Source organism: Canis aureus, chromosome X, assembly GCF_053574225.1.
Source record: "Canis aureus isolate CA01 chromosome X, VMU_Caureus_v.1.0, whole genome shotgun sequence".
Taxonomy (NCBI): Eukaryota; Metazoa; Chordata; class Mammalia; order Carnivora; family Canidae; genus Canis; species Canis aureus.
Window position 1 is genome coordinate 82,055,042 of NC_135649.1, and position 16,658 is coordinate 82,071,699.

The 16,658-nt window shown below is 50.2% G+C and overlaps 1 protein-coding gene across 2 annotated transcripts; it reads right to left on the reverse strand.

Annotated features, from left to right (window-relative positions):
• Nucleotides 1–392: 392 nt before the first annotated feature.
• On the reverse strand, nucleotides 393–16,541 carry PPP1R3F (protein phosphatase 1 regulatory subunit 3F). Of its 2 annotated transcripts, none has more exons than XM_077888345.1 (4): nucleotides 15,507–16,541; nucleotides 5,995–6,050; nucleotides 5,285–5,367; nucleotides 393–2,153 (listed from the first exon to the last, which is right to left on the reverse strand). In XM_077888345.1, exons 1-4 carry the CDS (start codon nucleotides 16,511–16,513, stop codon nucleotides 861–863), a joined length of 2,439 nt encoding a protein of 812 aa, XP_077744471.1. In that variant the 5' UTR covers nucleotides 16,514–16,541; the 3' UTR covers nucleotides 393–860. The 2 variants fall into 2 exon arrangements, with proteins under 2 accessions (XP_077744471.1, XP_077744472.1); XM_077888346.1 differs by lacking the exon at nucleotides 15,507–16,541 and adding an exon at nucleotides 6,812–7,975.
• Between the last annotated feature and the right edge of the window lie 117 nt (nucleotides 16,542–16,658).

Below are 16,658 nucleotides of genomic sequence, written 5' to 3' on the forward strand. Positions count from 1 at the left end.
CAGAGGGGTCTCCTCCTGGTATCAGAGGCCTTTTTTTTTTCAGTAACTTCAAAACCTTGTGGCTGATTCATAACTGGTATTCCCACATCTACAGCTGATCACATCCATCATTACAGCCACGTGTTCGACAGCAAACCCTCATATGGCAATCATTCTTCCTCCCTCCCTGGCAGAATACAGAAAAGACCAAAGGACCTGTCCCTCCAAAGACCACCAGACCACACGGAGTAGGACCATAAGGTGAGGTGACACAGATCCTCAAGGGCATATTGAAGCTGTAGCAGCAGGCATGGCCATGTCCCACGCCCAACTCCCCACCTTGAGCCTCCCACAGAACATGACCACCCCACACATGCAGGCCCAAACAAGAGAACACTGTACAGTAAGACACATCATTTTTCATAGAGCTCTATTGTGGCATATAATAATAGGTACTCTATATAAATTAAATTAAAAATAAAGCTCCAGCAGGTTGCACAGGTTGGCTGTTAATAAATATATCTCTGGGTAATTGTGCCCCAAGACCAGCTCACGACCACTCTCCCTCGTCCAGAGAATTATACAAAAATAAATACAGGCTTGGGGGGTAGGGAGGACATGCCCAGTTCCCTTCTGAAAAGATATCTCACACCATCCACCGAGCCCTGTTCCCCTCCACTGGTATCACCGCAAGAAGCCCTGTGCCCACAAGTCCTCAGGGATGGGAAGGTCTCTTTCCAGTCAGGCATTCTTAGAAGCAAAAGACCCCTCACTATACAAGCCACATAGCCCATCAGAAGCCCCTGGGGGGGTATAGGGACTGCCTCCCCCAGACTCCAAAGAGGGGGAAGCCTATCATTGCTGCGCCCCATAAGCAGCCTCTACGAGAACCAGGCCAGAGAGAGGCACAGTGCAAGCACCAGGAGGGACATACCACTGTTCAGAGCCACAGGGACCACCACCAACCCAGCCAGGACCCCCAGAGTCTGGGTCAAGGGCCCCCAGAGCTGGGGAGGTAATATACACAAACATTCTGCAGGGGCTGCTAAGGTGGGAGACTTCTTTGGAGGATCAAGGCTTGGGCCTGGACCCTCCTCATCCTGGGAGCTCATGTGGGGCCTGGCCAGGCTAGGACAGACTGCAGCCCCCGAGGGACCAAGAAGGGTAAGACTTTGCCCCCGTAGGACTGGAGCGGCTGGCTCCTTACCAGATATGGGAACCAAGCTGTCTGCCCACTCAGTGGTAAACTCCATCCGGCCTTCCTTCCCCTCTGGGGACCCGGTCACCCCAGATGTCACCCTACTCATATGCAAAGAATCAGTGTCCTTGCCCATCCCTTTTTCTGGAGCCCTGGTGAACTGACCCTCTGCACCCAGAACCACAGGGCTGTCACATCCCGAGCCCTCTGCCCATGGAAGCCACACATCTCCCATAGTGGCTACCACAGAATGGGCCCCAGAGAGGATTTCCGGAGGTGATTCCTTGGGGGTGTCCCCTTCTGGGCTGGAGGGTATGACGGAGAGTCCCTCTTCGCCCTCCCCCTCCTCATCAGGGTCTTCAGTGTCCTTGATAAGCTCCACACCACGCCCCAGCCGGGCATAATGCAGTGTGATCTCCTCAGCCAGGGCACTGTTCAGGGCCCGCTCAGGGCCAGGCCACTTCAAGATCAGGTCTCGGTCCGTGAGTATGCCCAGGGGATGGCTGGGGGACACCCCCCCATCTGTGGGGCCCTCCCCACCACCTCCTGCCCCACCTGCAGCCACAGCAGCCCGCAGGCGGCTCAGGTGGGATAGGTAGAGCTGCTCCAGCTCCTGGTCAATGGTGTCCTCGCCAAGCAGCTCCTCCAACCCACTCACAACCTCCAGACCCCCAGGGGGTTCATCAATAATAGCCCCCACCATGGAGTCCTTTCGGCCCCCTCCATGCTCTCTCGATACTTCCCACGTGGCCTCCACCTGTTGCTGGTTGGGTTCCAGGAGAGGCCCGGGTGCCCCCTCACTTGCATCGGGCCCTGAGGCCTGGTCCCTGGGGGAGCCCCCCAGGCCACAGAGAGAGGAAGAGGGGAGAATCCTGATGGCTGGTGCCTGGGGGACCTCTGTGAAAGCCACAGGTGGATTGCTTCTGGGGACGTCACCTTCTTCTGGGGGTTTGCCAGTCACTGTAACTTCAGAAACCTAGAGCCATGGGGTGGGAGGGCAGGGCAGGAGGGGAGAGAAAGGGAAAGGAATGAAGTAGAGGAGGGGATGGGACAAGCAGAGAAAGTGAGAGCTAACGACAGCCCACACCCAGCCCCACAGGTGTTTCCAGATAAACCCTCCCTAAAGGGCCCTCTCTAGTTCTCCAAACCCCAGAACCTATGTCATCTATATTAAAATAACAAAATCAGATGGAGTAAAATGGGACTTCTGCAGATCATAAAGCTAAGGAATGCAGTTAGCAACAATATTTGGTGAAAGGCTATCAGTAAATACTGTCAGTTGACCTTCAAAACATACCCAGAATATCCTCACGTATTTTCTCTTTTAAAACAATTTATTTTAACAAGGCCTAGGAACGACAACAACCACACCGAGAACCCATATCCTGGTTTCTAAACACCGTTCTCCACTAAAAGGAACCAGAGTTTTCTAAATAAATGACTGCTTCCAGGTTTGGGGCAGGGAAAGTACAAGATGAGTCTAAGATATGCTGTCATTCTAGAATGCGAGTTAGTGTTCAAAGAATGATGGGGATATATTCAAAAGGACTTTGGAACCAATGTAAATAAGTTTCCACTGGCTAGAGATAGTTCAATTTAAACATCAAAATAAATAAATAAATGGAATGGATTGAAACTTATCAAATATGTTTCAAATTCGTGAGTTAGTAATAATATACCCAAACCAAAAATCCTTTAACTGGTCAACTTCAGAGAAGTTCATTTTTTCTGAAAACTAGTAAATAAAAAGGAAAAAATTTATACAGCTTTTTCAATACAAATTATATATCCTCAAGGCAGCCAAACAGTTGATATGAGAAAGTTTCTCTTTAGAGAAGAATTCCAATTAATAAATGAAATGGGAACAAGAGAATTAAACAGAATCAATTCAAGTTAAATTCATTTAATAATAATAGATTGTATTTAATTAATCAATTTAATAAAATTGATAGTTTAATAAAGTACATTAGTTAATTTAATAGATCACATTAATCAAATGGAATTAATATATTAATAAAAATAGAGTAAGAAATGTGTTTCCACGTGGATGCAATCAGCCGAAACCAGACTGTGGGAAACTCTACAGGACAAACAAGGGCTCTTCAACAAACAAATTGCCAGAAAAGTGAGGGAGATTGAAAAATCTAAAAAAGGGACACCTTGGCGGCTCAGTTGGTGAGCATCAGCTCAGGGTGTGATCCCAGGGTCCGGAATCGAGTCCCACATCGGGCTCCCTGCGAGGAGCCTGCTTCTCCCTCTGCCTATGTCTCTGCCTCTCTCTCTCTGTGCCTCTTACAAATAAATAAATAAATACTTTTTTTAAAAAAGAAAAATCTAAAAAAGCCCCATCCACCAAATGCAATGTGTTGACCTGGTTTGGATCCTACAACACCACTGAGATAAGGAAATTTGAACACTTATCAACTATTTGATGATATTACGGACTGACTGCTAATTTCCTGAGGTGTGATGCTACATTGTGGTATGTGTGTATGTGAGTGAGTGTGTGTGTGTGTGTGTGTGTGTGTGTAAGAGTGCTTAATTTTCTGAGATACAAACTGAAATATTTATGGATGAGATAATGTCTGGATTTTTCCCAAATAATTCCATAGGCAGTGGGGGGGGCAGAGGGGGTATGGAAATAAGTAAGCACATACAGGGATTAAAATCTGTTGAAGCTTGGGTGATAGGCATATGTGAGTTCATTATACTAATCTCTTCTGATATGTTTGCAAATCTTTGTACTTGGGATTCCTGGGTGGCTCAGTGGTTGAGCGCCTCCCTTCGGCTCAGGGCGTGATCCCGGGGTCCCAGGATAGAGTCCTGCATCAGGCTTCCTTTTTTTTTTTTTAATTTATTTATTCATGATAGTCACATGGAGAGAGAGAGAGAGGCAGAGACACAGGCAGAGGGAGAAGCAGGCTCCAAGCACCGGGAGCCCAATGTGGTACTCGATCCCGGGACTCCAGGATCGCGCCCTGGGCCAAAGGCAGGCTCCAAACCGCTGCGCCACCCAGGGATCCCCTGCATCAGGCTTCCTGCATGGAGCCTGCTTCTCCTGCTGCCTGTCTCTGCCTCTCTCTCTCTCTCTCTCTCTCTCTCTCTCTCTGTCTCTCATGAATAAATAAATAAAATCTTAAAAAAAAATCTTTGTACTAACACACACACACACACACACACACATACACATGACATCTCCAGAATCTCTGCCTCCCTGCCAGCAAGGGCATCACTGGCCTGGAACACGGCAGCAGCCTCCCCCTGGTGGGCGTGGGGGGCCTGCTCCCACCCTTGCCCTTATAGCCTGTTTTCCTCACAACAGCCAGAGGGAGCCCATTAAATCCTAAATCAGATCATGGCCCTTCTCTGCTCTCAAGCCTTCTGACCCTTCCATGGCTCCCCTGTCACTCAGAGGAAAAGCCAGAGTTCTCTCCCAGGCCCATGAGACCCTAGGCGATCTGTCCCCAACCTGTCTGACCTTACCTCCTGCTGCTCCTCCCCTCCCCCACTCACTGCTCCTCACTGTTCCTCACATACCTTTGCCATGCCTGGGCCTGAGGGACTTTGCACCTGCCTGGGATGTTCTTCCCCTAGTTGTTCACATGTCTCTCTCCCACGTTCTCCAGATTTTTGCTCAAATCTCACCTACCATAACGGCCTCCCCTGGCCACCCGATCTAAACTCACAAAACATCCCCCCCACCCCCATGTATATGTGTATGTGTCTCACATGTGTGCATGTGCACACACACACTCCCCATCCCTTTATTTTTTTCCTTAGACCTCACCATCATCTAAAATATCATATATTTTGACTATTATTTGTTTTGTCATGTCTCACTCCATTAAAATGTAAATAAGCCCCATGAAGACAGAGTGGTCACAACCATCTTCCCAATGCCTTAAACTGCTTAGCATGGAGCAAGCACTCAATAAATATTTGCTAACTTAACAAAGCTCAGGTAAATAACTGCATTTCTACCCCTCTGCCATCAGGTTCTGATTTGGGAGGCCTCCCTCCGACCCAGGGCAGACCTGGAGCAAGTCGGCCCCCACCACTCAGTCTCCCACTGGGCTGTCCATCCAGAGGCTGCCAGGGCCTGCTTACCTGAAGTGTCATCTGAGGCCATGGACGGAGAGGGGTGGGGGCCACCAGGGGACCCACTGACTCCTGGACTTTAGGGCGTTCCGCTGGAGAGAAGAGAAGGGTAGTGTTGGGGTGAGGAAGGTGTACAAGCAGGCCTGGTTTAGTTTTTTTTTTTTTTTAAATCTGCTCTTCTGGCTACTTGGCAGTTTTGCTTCTGCAGCTTTCTGTGACACTCTAAGGCAGAGGGCACCTCCTAATTTGTATGAAGGAAACAGGGAGGGACACCTGGGTGGTTCAGTGGTTGAGTGTCTGCCTTCAGCTCAGGGCATGATCCCAGGGTCCTGAGATTGAGTCCGACATCCGGCTCCCTGCAGGGGAGCCTGCTTCTCCCCCTGCCTATGTCTCTGCCTTTCTCTGTATCTCTCATGAATGAATAAATAAAATCTTAAAAAAAAGAAAAGAGGGAGAGGGTGCCTGAGGGGCTCAGTTGGTTAAGCATCTGCCTTCGGTTCAGGTCATGATCCCAGAGTCCTGGGATCGATGTCAGGCTCCCTGCTCAATGGGGAGTCTGCTTCTCCCTCTCCATGCCACTCCCCCCTGATTGTGCGCGCTCTCTCTCTCTCTCTCTCTCTCTCTCATAAATAAGTAAAATCTTTCTTAAAAAAGAAAACAGGGAGAAGAAAGAAATGGTAAATAGAAGCTAAAACCCCCAAAGCCGGCCAATTGCTTACCCATAGCAGGGGTGTTATCATCCAGGTTGTTCATCCTCAGTTCTTCCTCAGGAGGCCTGCAGGGCAAAAGGGAGAATGCATGGATCTGATGTCCTGAGAGGCCAGTTCTGCCACCCACCAGTACCTTTTGAGCCTCTGGGGTGGCCCACTCTCAAGGGACTGTGGCTATCTTCCCTCTGTCACCCCTTTCTATCCCCTAATTAGAAAAGTCCTACGCTCTCATTTTAGAAATGTTATGATACACAGGAAAGCACAAAAAAGGGGAAAAGCCACGTATCAGCCCGAGGCAACCACTAGCACCATTTTGGAAAATTTAATTCCAGATATTCTACAAAAATCACTTAGATTCTGCAGATGACATTTCACCACTGGCTTTGTCCCTGTAACAGTAAGAAGCATGACTATATACTTTTGTCAACGTGTGATATGGCTGCCTACTCTCATGGCAGCTCACTGTAACGTATGTACCCATTCCCAACCTACTGAGCAGCTAGTTTGTTGCCTTGGTTTTGCTCTCACGAAGCAGACTCTGGCAGATGTGGTTGGGCATGGCTTTACAAGCATTCTGGATCATTTCTTTGGGGGTACATTCCTAGCTGTAGAGGAGCATGCTTTTTCCAAGAAAGGGCAGGCAAGGACTTTGGGACTCAGAAAGCAGCAAAGGGAAGAAAGGAAGCAACTGGATAACCAAAAGGAGACCAGTGGAAAAAGGAAGTAAACTGAGGTCACAAAAACCTGGGTCCCTCCACCAACCCTCCACCCGTCACCCTACCAGCCTGGCCAACCACCTAACCTTTCTGAGCCTCACCCTCCTCACCTTAAAACAGAGCACAGGACAGCCAGGATGTGCACACCAAGCACAGGGCAGTCAGGGGAAATGAGGACATCAAGCCAGACACCGGGGCCTGGCACTGAGCGGGGAGGTGGGGGAGCTGAATCTACTGTAGATATTCATGAGGATTGGTCTTCCTCCACCAGGCAAGTCAGGCCCCGAGCAAGGTCTAAGTGGCACAAGGCAAGTGTATTTCAGCCAGTCTCTGCCAGGGGTGGGGTCACAGGGATCATGGAGAAATCGCTGTTCTCATTCTCAGAAATGAGTGCCAAATGTTGACAGATGAAGACAAATGAGAGGGAAGTGTTAACAAAAACATGAGCGGGGACAGAGAGGAGCTGAGGCAATTGCTCAGACCTTTTTCTTCCCAAAAGGTAATATGATTATGTTGACATTTCTGCAGATGGTTGCAACTTTTTGAAAACACATAATCAATTACCTCACAGAAACCGAGGATCACTAGATGACCTGAATACCCACTATGATGCTGGGCACTGTTCTATGCACTTCACCTATATTAATGTAATCCTCACAACAATTCTGTGAGGTAGGTACTTTTAATCCTGTGAAGTAGGCAGTATTATTATCTGCATCTCACAAATGATGATGAGGGAGCCGAGGAAACAGCTCAAGGTCACACAGCAAGGATCCAAACCTAAGCCTTTCAGCTCCCATGTCTAAATTTGAGCTTTCAATCAACACACTGCTACTTCCTGGACGAGGGAAACTGAGGTCTTACCTCAACCCTATCTCCGACCCTTTCTGGAAGTAGATAGAGGCGGGCAGCAGTAATAAGACAACATCTCTCCTTCTTCTTTCATTTGGGCTTTTCTTTGGACCTGCCTTTTGCCCATATATTCATTCTCAGTTTCCCTGCCTTCATGGGACATGTGCCTAGATCAACAGACACAGCAGTGGCTGCAAGGTCCCTCAGGGAAGAAATGTGAACCAGGTGCATAGATCTAGAGTCTAGAAGCCCCAGAAGGGACCATCTATCTTTCTCCAATGACTAGGGCTCGTGCACCTCACCAAAGGTATTTGAATCTGAATATTACAAGGCCCTGGAGTGAGTAACTCTGGAAGCCTAGCCACCAACTCCTGAGCATCATGGATAAGAAAGGGGTATTTGGAACAAACCAGCTTGATCGTGCACCAGGTCCCACCCTCCTCCCCCCAGTAAGTTTAAAGTCAAGGGCTTTGGACTTGTGGCCCAAAACAATTTCTACTGACTTCTTTTGCTGGTGTAAACCTTCATTAGAAAAATGTCACCTTCCTAGGATCTTCTAAAGCAAGCTTCTTAAAGAAGACCCACAAACAGAAGGGCAGCCCTTTCTCCCAGGGGCAGGACGAGGCAAGCCATCCCCTACCATCTGGTTCAGTGCTGACACGCACAACCAAGCTTCTAAATACCACTCCAGAGTCCTGAATGTACACGAGAGAGTAAAGAGTGTGGGGGTGGGGGGTGACGGGACACAGGATGCAGCCAACCAGAAAGAAAAGAATTCCACAGTTCAGTTGAAGAAAGAAGAGAGAGAAGAAAAACAAACACAAAACAAATTGTTCAGCCCCCAAAGCATCTCTTCTGCAGCCAAGGAGCGTGAGAAGAGGAACTTCCAAAAATCAGGTCAAGCAATTCAGCTGATCCCAAGATCCACAAAGTCAGCAGAAGTACACAGGGCACTCTCCATACCTCTGAAGTCAGAGAGATGAAAGCAGAAGGCACAAGCATTTATTGTTCATCTCCTCCAACGTGGGCCCTTTTCATTGATACACCAAGTCATTTGAAAACCTTCACATCCATCCTTCAAAGAGACATTCTTCCCTTTTTACAAATGCGGAAACTGAGGCTCAAGGAACCATGTCTCTACACCCACTAACTACACACCACACTGATAACAATCCAAAGTGGGCTCCATTTTGAAGACAGTGTTTGAAACTGTGGGCTGAAGAAAAAAAAAAAACTAAATATCCTTGAACTGTCTTTCACAGTAAACAGTCAGGGGCAGCTATGACTTTAATCAAAAGGAGGATAGTAAGAGAAATGGGGTACAAGTGTATACTGACTCACTGATCAGTAACAGAGAAGAGGGGTTCTTAGAAAAATGGGGAGGGAGGAGATTAAGAACAAAACTGTACCTCCAGGGTGCTTGCTAATTTTCGAGAAGGAAACCTGCTCTTTTGGCACTGGCCCCACAAATGCCACATGCTATCTCCTCAAGGGCAGTAGGCAGTAGTGGGCCTGCATCCAGGATGCATCCTTGGGGTGTTCTCTAGAACTAGTCAAGACGCGCAGCCTAGAAGGGGCCACACCAATATCCTGGGTGTGAAATTCCTCCTGCCATCAGGAAACTCAATGACCGCTGACCTCAGACGACACCCGGGGGGGTGGGGCAGGAGGTGAGATTTCAGAAAGAGGTGCCATTGGCCCCAACCTGGGCCAGCCGGAGACAGAACAAAAAAGTGAATCGTCAGAGTGAGGGCAAGGGGGGGCTGACAATCCCCAATGGGGAAGAGCAAAGCAGACTTTCAGAGCAGTCACATCACTGCCCCCACCACCCCGAGTCCTCTGGGAGCACCCCCAACATTGTTTTCAAAGAACCCAGCCAGCCCAAAGTGGGTCACATGCTGAAACCCAAAGGGAAACTCAACAGACCCCAGCTCCCATGTAGTCAACTCAAAGATAATGCTGACTCTCCAGGGGGTCAGATGGCTTCAGAAACCTGCCCCTCGATACTTGGAATTCTGGTTACCCCAAGCCATCTGCTTTCTGAAAAGAACAGGGTTTGAAGTGGCTGTAAAAGCCACCACATTCTGCGGGGGCATTGTTCTGCCTTCCCCAACTACAGTCTGTGTCAGTAGCAACTCTGAGACTTACAGCCCATCCAGCGAGGTGGAGGAAGGAGAGCAGTTTATCACTGCCATGAGCTTCTTTTACAGCAGTGACTTCATTTGTTTGGCGGTAACCCACAGTAAGAAATACATTTTACATCATAAGTCAGCACACCCATGCATGTGGAAATATACATATATAGAACTGAAAAAGTTGTTCTTTGAATGAAACAACACTTACCTTTACTATGTGTTAGGATGCACGCTGATAATTTCCTATGCTAGTTTTTTTCTCTAATATTCGTTGTGATCCAGGAAATTGATGATTCCACAGCTCAATGAAGGGTCAGGATGTGTACTTTTGAATAACCTCAGCTCTGCCACCTACCAGCTGTGTGACCTGGAGCAAGTCACTGAACCTTCGTAAAGAAGGTATAATGGTAACAGCTATCTCAGAGGGCCATGAATTCAGGAAAGAGTGGAACGTCGCCTATGAAGTGCTAACGAACACCAATCCCCCTCCAATCTCCCACTGAGGGAAAACTGAGGCTTTGAAAAGGAAAGCAACTTGCCCACCGATGTCCCACTGGTTAAGACGTACCACCCAGCCTGGTACAGCAGTTGAGAACTGGGGAACTAGAGCAGGACCGCCCTGGCTCAGATCTAAGCTCTGCCACTTCTATAGCGGGTGGCGTCTGTCCACACCCTTAACCATGATGCCCTACTGACTGTGGAGTAAAAGAGGACCACTTTCTCACAAAATCCTCACTTTCCAGACAACTAAGATGGCCCTTGGCCTGTCCTGTTTCAACTTTGATTGTTCTGGTTTCCCCTGAGGCTGCCAACTCAAGATAGCAAATTGGGTCCCCATCCATTCAGCAACAGGTGACCTAAAAATCAGAGGCCTTACTGTGCATCAGCCCAGTGACAGACCCTGGAGACGCAATGGTGAGTACCTCAACTAGGAAGCTTACAATTTCGTGTGGAGGAAGACATTTAAAAAAATAACTCACACTCATTCTTTCAACAAACATTTATTGAGCACCTGTTAAGTGCCAGGCACCATGGCAGGCCCTGCAGGAATACAGTGGTGAACCAAAGCAGACCGTGTCCCTACCCCTCACGGAGCTTACAGTCTAAGAGGGCAGGGAGGGTCATCCAATAATCCCCTAATGAAGGTCTAACTGCAAACTGAGGTCGGTGCCTTCAGGAAAGGATGAATGCCCTAGAACAAAAAGGGCCTTGGCCCAGACTCCAGGGTCAGGATGGGCTTAGGATGCTTAGAAGGAAGATATAAGCAAGGGAGGGGTAGGGAAGAGGCCGCTCAGGAACACTTTCAGGGAGGTGATGGATGTGATCTTGAACACGGGATGCATCTTTGGGACATCAGCCAAGTGGAGACACCGAGCTTGGCTATGTGAGGTGGAAGGAAATAGCAAGGAGAAGGGCCAGAGTGTTAAGAGGAAAGCAGCAGAGCGTGGTCCCAAGGCAAGAGAAGACTGTTTTTTTAAGAAGGAGGGATCAACCGCTTCAAGAAGAAAACCAAAACCACCTATGGAATCTGGCAGATGTTGGGGGGGGCAGCTGAAGCAAACGGAGGAGTGTGGGGAATTCTTTAGAAGGGGGAGTCCGTAATGAACGGGGGTGATTAGGTGCTGGCCAAGAGCAGCAGGGACAGAGGTGAGGTCAAAGAACAGGTTTTTAAGAAAGCAGAGACACTAGCACACATAAAGGCTGAGAGGATCAGCAAGGAGGGTGGTTGAAAAACAGCCAGGAGAGAAAGGTCAAGTTCTGGAGCAAGTGGCAGAAAATAGGACCCAGGGCATAAGTCCGGGGAGGGGGGAATGGCCTGAGTAAAAGGACCCTCTTCTCCCCTGCAACACAAGGGAGGGAACTTAGTTTGCAGGCTTAGGGGCTGCAAGTTGTGGGGAGTTCCCTTCTTATGGCTTCATTTTGTTTTTTGAAGCAGGAAGTCTGAAGGTAAAGAACATGTGAAAAGAGTCACATCAAAGTGGAGATAAGAGTGGATCAGAAAAATAGAACAGGACTGCCAGGCAAGCTGGAAAATGAGCTTAAATTTGTGGCAACACACATCTGTTCTGCTATGTGATGTTCTTCAGCAGGGCTCACCTGCTCCATGTTATGAACACACTGAGGCCTGAGGATGTTGGGATGGACAGGCTTCCCAGAGGAAGCCCTCTTAGGACTGAAGGACCAAACTGAGGAGACAGAGAGGAGCACAGGACCAACATTCCTGGTGAAGGAAAACAGCATGGGTGGAAGGCCCTGAGACAGTAAGGGGCAAGGCACCTCAATGAGACCGTGGTGACAGGAGCTCAGAAGGCAGAGGATGGTGTGAAATGAGACTGGCAGCTGCAGATGCCAGACTGGAGGACAGGGCAGGGGGATGCTTGAAGGCCATGCTGAGGCTTTCTTGGTCTTTATTTTTAAGAGGAATGGGACACCTTCTAAGGGTGTTAAGCCAAGGCAGACCAGGAGGGCTCCTCCTGACACCAGTCCTAGGACTCTGGACTCTGGGAGCCTCTGTTTGCTCATCCAGGAAAGGGATAAAAACAGTCTCTCTCACAGGGAATGTTGAAAGGATTGTATGAGGCCTTTGCACCCAAACCCTCAGCAAAATACCAAGCACAGAGTAGGGTCTCTGCCAGGCCTCATGTACCAAGCCCTCCGTCCCTGCTTTTCCCCACCCAGTACCGCTACAAAACCTTTGATAGCTGAGTGCCAGCCTCCATCTTTTTCCCTGTTTGAACCTAGCACTGTGCCCAGCACATAGTAGGCCCTCAACAAACGCTTGTTGATGGAACATCTCTAAGCCTAAGGGTTATCCAAAGCCTGGTCCAGCGATCCCAGGAATGCAGCCATTTCGGTTTCTGAGCTGTAGCCCAATGGCTACCACAGACCTCCCCTGTGCCCCCACCTGACACGGCCATGCCCAGTTCACGGTGGGCCTGCAGCCAGTACTTCTGAACAAGAAACCCTCTACCATGGGGTTCCCACGGGTTAAGCCTATCCCCTGAGATCAGCTACCATTTCCCAAGAGGGCTGGGTTGCAGGGGGCAGCTGTTCTTCAACAGCACTCCAAGTCACCAGCAGCACACAGCTTTTACAACAATAATAAGTTGAAATGTACTCGCTAAGAAAGCCACCGACCTACAAAGAAAATCTTACCGCTGATCTTGCAATGAGCACCAACCTCCCCTTTGCAAGAGCTGAGATCAAAAGATAAAGAAGCTATCAAAAAGCCATCTGCCCACTTAAAATAATATCACAAGTCATGTTAGGAACCACAGACCTGGGGCCAGATACCAAAACAATTGTCTGAACGGGCTGCTTCAATTTCTCCTTAAAACCACTCATGTATTTTAAAAGAAAAACACCCTCTCCACCCACCTTGGCCCTGCGAGCTTTTGATTACTCTGTTCTCTTCCTTTTACACTCCAAAATGACCAAACTGTTACCCAAACTGTCGCATCTTCCAGACAGGGCTCCCATGACAGCCACCTGGGAAGACAACTTGGGAAAAGTGACAGAAATGAAGGGGATTCTGGGCACTTGAAACCTTGATCTGGGTGATGGCTACACAAGAGCATGCATAGGTAAAAATCCACTGAGCTTAAGATCAGTACACTTTGTATAGGTATACCTCAAAAAACGTGAAGAAGGGAGAGACTGAAGAGAGAAAGAGAGAGAGAAAGAAGTTAAAAGGAAAGCATGACCTGCTGGGAACACCAAGAATGAAATGCAGAATTACCTGACAGACCTTCCAGAAGTAAAAAAAAAAGAAAAAAAAAAAGTCCCTAGCACTTTCTCCCTGGTCCTGTCACTCACTAGCTGAGGGGTCTTGAGTAAGCTGGCTCACCTCCCTGAGCTACCTGTCTGCCCCTTTATTAAATGTGGATAACCAGAGCACTTATACCACAGAGCATGCACAGCAGGACTCAGGAGAGAACAGACTTGAAGCACTCAGCAGAGCTCAGTAAATGCTGGCCACTATTTCTCAGAGCCGACCACCATCCTTAAGTGCCTTGCCCATGTTTGCTGCATTCAACCCAACCAAAGCAACTGTCCGATGAGAAGACTGAGGCTTATAGGTAAAGAAACTGAGGCAAGGCCACACAGCAGGTGATGGGCAGAGCAGAGTTCAGGACTATTCAAGGAACTATATGTGTGATTCCCTAAATATAAATATAAACATAAACACAAGTTAATATTTTCTGGCACTGCTATGAGCCAGATTTGGTTCTGAGTGCTTTTACTCGTCTCCTCTGAAGTAGGTGGCGTTAATTAGCCATTTTACAGATAAGGGTATTGAGGAACAGTGTGGTCAAATAAGTTAGCCAAGGTCACAAAGCCAGTAGACAGCAGGGCTGCAATTTGAACCGAGGCACTCTGATGTCAGAACCCACTCTCTTAACACTGTAAGGAAAGGCATGCTGCCTGCCCCCTTTAGACTCTCAGGTTACTGTGGGGTTCACAGGTCGGTGAGTCGGTACTTGCCTGCTTGCTCACATACCCAGGCACACCTGCCCACCAGCCCCAAGCTAGAACTTTCTGAACCACTCACTCACAGCCCATGGCCTTGCCAGGTCCACAAACATCTTGCTGCACCCAAAGGCTTCTAATCAAGCACATACAAGGTCTAGAACACATTTTCCCATTCCCATTTCCAATCCCCCTGGAAGCAGGGAAATGTGTACATTTCTCACACGTGCACAGAGACTCTACTTATCCCAGGTTAGACTCTGACACTCCAAAAGAATCAGGCCTTTGAAGCTGCTACCTTAAAAGAACTCCTAGCTTGACTGAGAAAACCTAGTCTCCTATCAGGCTTCCTGGGGTTAACTGGTCCCTTCCCCCAGGCTCTGAATGATCACAGGCAAAAACAAAGGACAAGAACTTCCAGTCCAGGATCATCTGGTTCTGCCTCTGCCACAGCAACTGCTTCCCAGTGAGAGCATAGACTCAGCCCCTCAGTTCTGCAGGAGGCCTCGCGCTAGATTAGAGCATTAACAGTAAAGAGATGCACAGGCTTCAAGGTCAGCCATGGTGGAATTGGAAAAGCCAGGCGCCATCACTTCCTCAACCAGTTTCTCCCTCTTGAACTCTGGTTTACTACTGTCAAATGGGAATCAGATTTCCTCTTCCCCACTGGCAAGGCCCTTGGTCCACCCTACTAGGTCACTGAAGTGCTGTCCACTCCTGCACACTGCTCATCATTCACACCAACCTCATTCTCACTTCAGGACCTTTGTACTCAGTTCCCTCTGCCTAGAACACCTTTGATCCCATTTCTGTACGTAACCATTCCTCCTTTATCATTCAGGACTCAGTTTAAATGGCACCTCATCAGAAAAGTCCTTCCTGTTCCCTTTTCTACAAACTCCTCCCCCATCTGCATGACTCCACTTGCAATCTTCCAGGACTCACCTCCTTAAAGGCCTTTCCTCAACACTCTAAAGCAGCTAGCTATTCCCTCCAAACTATCCCCTTAGCCTATTTCACTTTCCTCCCAGCAACTAATCTTATCCCTACGTATCTTATCTGCTTATTTTTTTCAAACTGTCTCCCATAGGAGCCTATACGTATCCTTGAGGGCAGGGAAGATGTCTGTCTTGTTCAGTTTTACAGTGGAATTCAATTAATGAATGAATGAAACCCCAGTAATTAAAACAGAGCCTAGCACATGTTTGCCTTACTCTTTGACTAACTGATTGAATGAGTCCTCCTCCCTGTCCTGGAGAGCAGGCCTGAGGGGTTCCTAGGTTGGGATGCTTGTCCTCCATCCTAGACACAGCCCTGCGTTGGCGGAGGTGGCGCTGGCAGACATTACCTGCGCCTCACCGGCTTCATGCAGCTCTTCAGCTGCCTGGCCTCAGCCTCCACGGGACCCTGGCACTCGGGCTGTGGCTCCAGCTGCTGCAGCTGCTGCTGCTGGGGCAGCCCTTCAGCATCAGTGGGTGTGGGAGCGGGTGCGATCCGGAGCAGGACTGTGTAGTTGCGCCCTTGATTGTTGGCCCAGAAAGTGCCCTCGGGGGTCTCATAGCGCACCACGAAGTCCAGGCGCGCCCCATCGCCCGCGCCCTCAGCAAAGGGCAGCTGGAAGGCAAAGCGGTCGGTGCGGCCGCCGTCGTCGGGCGAGGAGGCGGACGCCTGGCCAGGGCCCAAGCCCAGGCCCAGGCCGGGATCCAGGATGGGATCTCCTGCTCCTGGTCCTCCCGCTCCTGCCCCCGGCGGGCTGCGCGGGACGTAGCGCGCTGGGTGGTCGCAGAAGGAAGCCCAGCCGTCGTGTGAGGCCCGCACGTGCACCGCCTTCTCGAAGGAGCGGTTCAGCACGCGTACCAACCCGCGCAGTACCGGCGGGCGCCCCCCAGGCACCCACACCCCGGCACCCCCGGGGACCGCTCCGGGAGGCGGCAGCAGCGCCTCCAGCTCCACCATGACGCGCCCCAAGCGCTCCAGACGGCCCGGCGCGGACGGCAGCGAAAATGTGGGCACCAGGTAAAACCCCCCGCCAGCGGGGACGGGGCACAGCGGCGAGGGCGCAGGGCAAGCCTCCTCTTCCTCCTCCCCTTCATCCCCATCCTCGCCATCGTCGTCCTCGTCAGCCCCGCCGCCGTCGCCATCTTGCCCGGCCGCCGCCGCCATCTTGCCCGCCCCGGGCCCGCCCCACGGCCGGTAGCGGCGCAGCTGCGCCAGCGGCAGCCCCAGGGCCTCGTCGGCGAACAGCACTCTCCGCGGCGCCACCGCCGCCTCAACAGAGGTGCGGGGCTCGCCCGCAGCCGGCGAGGGGGGCGCGGGATGCCGCAGCGGGGGCTCCACAGGGGCCGGGCGCGCCATATCGGCGGCGGCGGCGGCGGCACCGACGGCACCGGTGGCGGGACCGGCGGGGGCAGGGCCTGAAGGGGCGGGCAGCCAATGGGAAGGCCAGTGCGGGGGGGGACAGCTCAAGGGGGATGTAGGCGGTGAGACTAAGACAGGTAGA